This window comes from Morone saxatilis, unplaced genomic scaffold (genome assembly GCF_004916995.1).
Source record: "Morone saxatilis isolate NCDOM2014 unplaced genomic scaffold, NCSU_SB_2.0 Contig23, whole genome shotgun sequence".
Lineage (NCBI taxonomy): Eukaryota > Metazoa > Chordata > Actinopteri > Moronidae > Morone > Morone saxatilis.
Genome location: NW_023339796.1, coordinates 22,198,242 through 22,204,235, shown reverse-complemented (window position 1 = coordinate 22,204,235; position 5,994 = coordinate 22,198,242). Strand labels below are relative to the sequence as shown.

At 39.3% G+C, this 5,994-nt stretch overlaps 1 protein-coding gene across 1 annotated transcript in view; it reads left to right on the top strand.

Annotated features, from left to right (window-relative positions):
- Window positions 1–5,994, top strand: part of brinp2 (bone morphogenetic protein/retinoic acid inducible neural-specific 2) — a gene marked incomplete at its 5' end in the record, with an annotated part of 97,383 nt that overhangs the window by 15,347 nt on the left and 76,042 nt on the right. The window contains 1 exon segment of the mRNA XM_035671200.1: window positions 3,728–3,833. Coding sequence (XP_035527093.1) covers window positions 3,728–3,833 — 106 coding nt within the window.

Sequence of the window (5,994 nt, the reverse complement as noted above, 5' to 3'; positions counted from 1 at the left end):
TTGTTTGATTAGATAGGAAATCCGGGCTAACAGTGCAGTCAACCATTGTGCCTGTTGAAGCCAGTGCAGAAGTGACTCAGCATGCAGTTCCTCTAATGGCCACCGTGCGCTGTCCCAAAGAAACTGTACCTGCATTCAACTGAATGAGAATACATTTAACACATTTAATTACCACCGACCCGTTTTATTAGTAAAAACTAAATGTTTTTTCATAGGTATTCAACATAAATTCATTAATCGCCTGTCATGCGAACATCCTGGTCCTCTGCTCACAGAATCTATGTACAGTGTATGGTCTCAAAACAGGGCCACTCTTCATAAAGCAATGACTTGTGTATTTCACATTCAGTTTTTTACCAAAGTTTGTCAGTACTGTTTGAGCAGCTGATAACTGACATTTCCCAGACAGCATTGTAAATGTAACGTGACATGGAAAGTAAATGGAAAAGTAGAAAAATGTACACCTCTTAGGACAACATGCATTCCAATGTGCACATACAGTAGGGAGATGCCACCGCATTAATGGCGACTTGTTTACTTCCGGTACTTCCCCAGACTCAAGTATATAGTCAGTTTGCTTTGAAGATTTGGTGTTAAACATAAGTTCATACGTAGTGAACTCCTGAACGCTGTTTTTGCAGTCTGTGTTTACTTGCTCTGCCAAGTATCTTATATTGTACTGGCATAAGCGGTAGCTGGCAACATACTGTGTGTGGTATGTTTCCTCCAGACAGCTGTCATTTTCTCTGTACAGTATGTTTCTGAAGTGTAATCATACAACTTCAGGATGAGTGCAAATTTACCAATCAAGCTGACGCACTCTTTACTTTAATTTGCAACACCTAAAGCAAATGAGCACCTGTTAGCATCCACTAGCATCTTTGCATTCACTTTAATTGCAAAGTGCTTTTAGAATGAATTTAACAGAGAACTGACTTTGTTCCAGTCAGTACAAAAACATGAATGAGATGCAACAGCTGAGTCTTTTTCATTATTAAAGCAGACACTATCTCCTCCCACATCTGTGGCTTAAACAACAACCCAAAACGGCCTCTCTCCCCTCCACTAATCTCCCTTTGCTTCTCGCCTTTATCTTTCACTAATCTTTAACTACATTTCAGACAATTTTTTTTCAAGATATTTGAGAGATGTTTGAGATATGTATCTTTTGTAGCCTTGAAGGCTAGCTTCCATTTCCTTTGATAATAGATGCAATCTGAATGCAAGTCAGAGTGGGAAGATGTGAGGAACAAGGCTATTTTAGGGACAGCAAATTTGCATGTGCTGCATCATTTGCCAAATTGTGTGATTTAGCTGGAGAATGGCTTCATATCCATCTCCTTATTCTAATTGTACTATCTTGAACACTCGGTCCATAAATGAACTATTAGTTGTTTCCTTGCTTTTTCTATCTTAATGTTATTTATCTTTCTTTCCATCTTCTTTTTGTCTCATGCTTGATCTTTTCATTTCAGTCTCTCCCACGTTTGCCCTTTCTCTCTTCATCTATTAGACTTCTTCTACGTTCCTCTCATTATTATTTTTTCTTCAATTAGCAGCCCTACAACAGAGCATCTTACACAACATGGAAAGTAGAATATTGTATCATATTTTCCATGACATGCATCTTGGAGGCACTAATATCCAGGTCAGATGTTTGTGCTACAATTAATATTTCATTGACCCTAATAGCAGACATTTCAGGGACATCTCTTCAGCTCAGAAAGTAACTTGGTTTTATTCGTTCTTTACAGAGAAAATACTCCATTTAGTTAATATTGAGGCACAAATATAACTAAGTGAAGTTCATTCTTCTTTGTTCTTTTCATAAGACAGAATGGCAGTATGAGAGAGTGCATGATTAAAAATACAACAGTGTTGACAAGTACAGAAATGCTCAATTTTTAACTTTCAAGCAGCTGAGGTAGAAGTCCTTTATTGTCAGAGCAGTTTTATTACCACTCTGTCTGTTGCTATTCTGCATTCCGAAGTGTGTAGTAGGATATTACACCTTTCTTCAAGTGTCTAGTTGTGCTATTTTGGGCGTAGAAGGAATATGACTTCATTCTTCATTGATCTACTCTATGTGCATTAGTGGTAGTGTAGTTGAATCATGCTGGAATATGGAATCATTATAGAGGATCAATGTTGGTCTTGGCTCTACAACAAGCTGCACACACACATCAAACACACAGATACGTCACACCTGCGGCCCCAACATGTATGCAAACTGCAGAATGAAAAAACTCTCACGATCTGCTGTCTTTATTAGCTAGCGGTGAAAATGTGCAACGGTTAGCGAGTTCCATGTGTGGTCTCCTAAATACCGCACATAAATTACAAGGACCTTACCTTATACTTCAGTATTTACCTCTTAAGGTTAATTAGAGAATTGTTCCAGTTCCATACACATTATACCAAATATATTGGCAGTTCGATTCGCGGCTCTTCCCACTGCATGTTAACGTGTCCTTGAGCAAGATACCGAACCCCCAGATGTCTCCTGATGCTGTGCATGTGTATGAATGTTAGTTTCTGTTTATGACGGCCTTTTTCTCTAACTGTGTGAGTGGATAAATGGGACATGTAGCGTAAAGTGGTTGGAAGACTAGAAGGGCTCTATATAAGTAAAGTACATTTACCGTTTAATAAGTAAGTACAGTACACAGCATCCCAATATAGAAAGTAATGGATGAGGTGAAGGCAAAGAAGGCCTTGACATGAAGAGAAGTGGTGTCCCCTTCAAATCATCCACTATGCTGTGTTCAGTTTAACCCATGGCTAAGCCTGTTGTTTCTTTTTAAAGTTTTCAAATCTTTATTATTTCAGGAGATACTAAGTTTACATGGTGCATAGTCAAATTACAACATAACATTAATACATGAGGTTTAATACATGACATTAAACCCAGTATGGTTTAAGAGATGTAGGAGCTGTAGGAGTTAGTTGTGGGCAAAATACAATGTTGCTGACATACTGTAAAATCCCTGCTGTTTCATTTGTTGCATGATCCATGCACAATGCAAGGAGAGTGGGAAGAACAGGGGTCACAGGGGCCATAGCTCAAATTTGCCCTGGAGTCAAAAACAAGAAATATATATATATAAATATATAAATACACATATATATGTTTATTTATTTCCATGGGTATAATTTAAGCAAAAAATATAAAACGTGTGCTATGCTTCTCTTTATTATATAGGAAATAAAATACTCAAAAATACTGCATGTAAGCGCTCTAATATTTTTAAAGAAGAGCATGCAGAACGTCTTTAATATTTGATGCACCCACAAACCTAGTTGCTTTCAAACACACACGTAACAATGGTTATTATCAGAGCTCGGGGCCTTTGACTTAATGCGACCTTCCCTTTGTATCTTCGATTTTGCTGCTTCGAAGTTTAAATCCTCTTTCGCAAAACACCTGCGCTTGCTCTCTCCCTCACATTCCTCATCTCTCTCCCTCCATGAGACAGCCGGCACATTGCAGGCAGCTGTGGCTGCAGGTGTGGGTGGGAAGTAAAGGATGGCGATAGTTTTCTCTGCTGTTAGAGGGCTCTGCCACATCCAGTCCTCTGCCTGCCTTCACATGCTCCGCCTGCCACAAGCTGTGTACTTGACTGCCAGAAATGGGAACAAACATCTGCCTCATTCACTGCTAATGTGGCATTATATAAAAAAACCTAATATATATTGTAAATAGATCTGTCCTTCCTCTGTTTCCTAGGTAACAGAAACAAGGACGGGACCTCTCGGCTGCAGTAACTACGACAGCTTGGATTCAGTTAGCTCGGTGTTGGTGCACAGCCCGGAAAATAAGATCCACCTAAAGGGTAAGGCACACACACACATACACACACACATTCTCTCCCGTATATTCATCTTGAATTTATGCGCACACACAGCCTGGAAGAAAAGGTCTACTGAAGGGATTGGATTTTTTGCACACACTTGAAGATATACACACTGCTGCTACCTCCATCATCCACCACCCCGCCAAGCCTCTCACCTCCAGTGTGTAGTAGTTGGCCAGGATGACCCTTTACTTTACGCTGCAGTAGTTTATATGTCTGTTCTGCCTGACTGGCTCTCAGTCTCATGGGGAATCTGTTATCTCACCGGGCTGGTGTGTGGCCATGCTGACCCCAACCTAACCCCTCCAACTACACCTGGAACACTCAGTACACAAGTAAAGCTCAAGTGGTAATCCATGGATTGATCAGACTTGATGATGATTTTAATGGGGGATAGTGGAATAAGAACCCTCTTTTTCACGTTCACTCATGCTGCAAAAGAAGTCCGGGTAATGATCTTGGCTTAATAACCTTATTAACTTTGCAGCAAATCATGCAGTTTAGTTTAATGTGTAGTGTAATGTTTTGCAGTGATACATTGTGTGCTTTAATTATAGCAATTGTATTTACTTTGGCAAACAAGCCAGTGTCACAGTGTCAGACTGTAGTTAAAAACCATCTACCAACTAATTTCTGCATTTCACAAGCTTGTTCTGCAGTGAAACAGATGCAGGACACAGAGCATTCTGTGCACACTAGTAGCAGATTGCACCTTTTGCCACCTTTCAGAATGTGTCTGGATTTGGACTGACAATACAATGATTACCTGCACAGCCACACTGTTCAGCTAAATGACTAAAAGCAAATCCAGTTTGCAAAAGGCACTGAAAAAAATAATAGTCCGGATGAGTCAAACAAGTAAGTGATTCAAACAGACTGCGTTTGAGTGACACATGGCACGAGGAGGACACAGACTTGACCTCGGGGAGAGCTTGTGAGCCACGCACACAGCTGTTGTCTTTGCTGTTGGTGGCTGACGTGTACCAGGATGAAGCAGGACGTGTTCAGTGAACGGTGAATGCTATACATACAGTGCAATCTGGGGTCAGTTTAACACAGAGAGGAACAAATGTGCCTGATTTGGTATATTTAATATACTGGAGGGATGTCTGACCACCATTCTCCACGACGAATGTGTGTCTGCCCTTTACACATCTACCCAGGCTTCAAAACTTAAAAGGCATAGGGCTTTTTTGTCATGCCAGTGAACCGGCAGTAATGGCCGATAATGCTGCAGTGTTGTGTGTCATTCTGTTTGGCTGGTCTACATCTGGGTATGCTGATCCTGATGTGGGTGCGCATTCTTGCTGTTATCTGGAGAACGTCTGGATGAGATATGGAGACTAAAATATACAATATCAAATGTCACAAACTCCAACAGTGAGTTTGTGACATTTGATATACTACAACATAATGTTTATTATATGATGACTAAAATACATGTAGAAAGAAGTAAAAAGCCAATACTGATATCAGAGAAATAGCATAGGGATATTTAAAAAAATGTTACTGACATTACACATCAAAGCAAATGTAGAGTATGTTCTATAGAAAGTCACTTACAGTCACACCTAACAGATTATGTTCCACATCAGTGATTCTCCACAATTCCCTAATGCTGATTCTTCTGACAGGTTTCTCTGCATTTTACACAAGCGCGCAGTGCAAAAAACAGCCCTTGAAGAAACAAGCCAAATATTGCTAAACATTATCACATTTTCTTGTATTGAGCAAAAAAGAAATGCCAATGAGGTTTTACTTGGCTATAATTCTTAAAACTATCATATAAATCTAGTCACTGAAATACTGTAATGGGCCCTAAAACCAGAGAAAAAGCTAAAAATGTAAGCAATGGGCTTATTAGAAGCAATAAAAACTCAGTTATTTAAGACAGACTTTTGTGAAATAAGTATCTTGGTCACTTTATGGAGCAGAGTTTAAGAATTAGTACCTTAATCTCAGATTAATAATTAGAAAAACAATTTTACAATAAGACTTAAGTGACACCAGAAGCATTCTTTAATTTTATTAAAACTGTAAATACAGAACAGCTGCTACATTTCCAACACTGAGACCAGACTACTGTCTCTTAAACTGAGAAGTTGTGCAAGTGCTCTTCCTCTTAAAATAAGGAAAATAA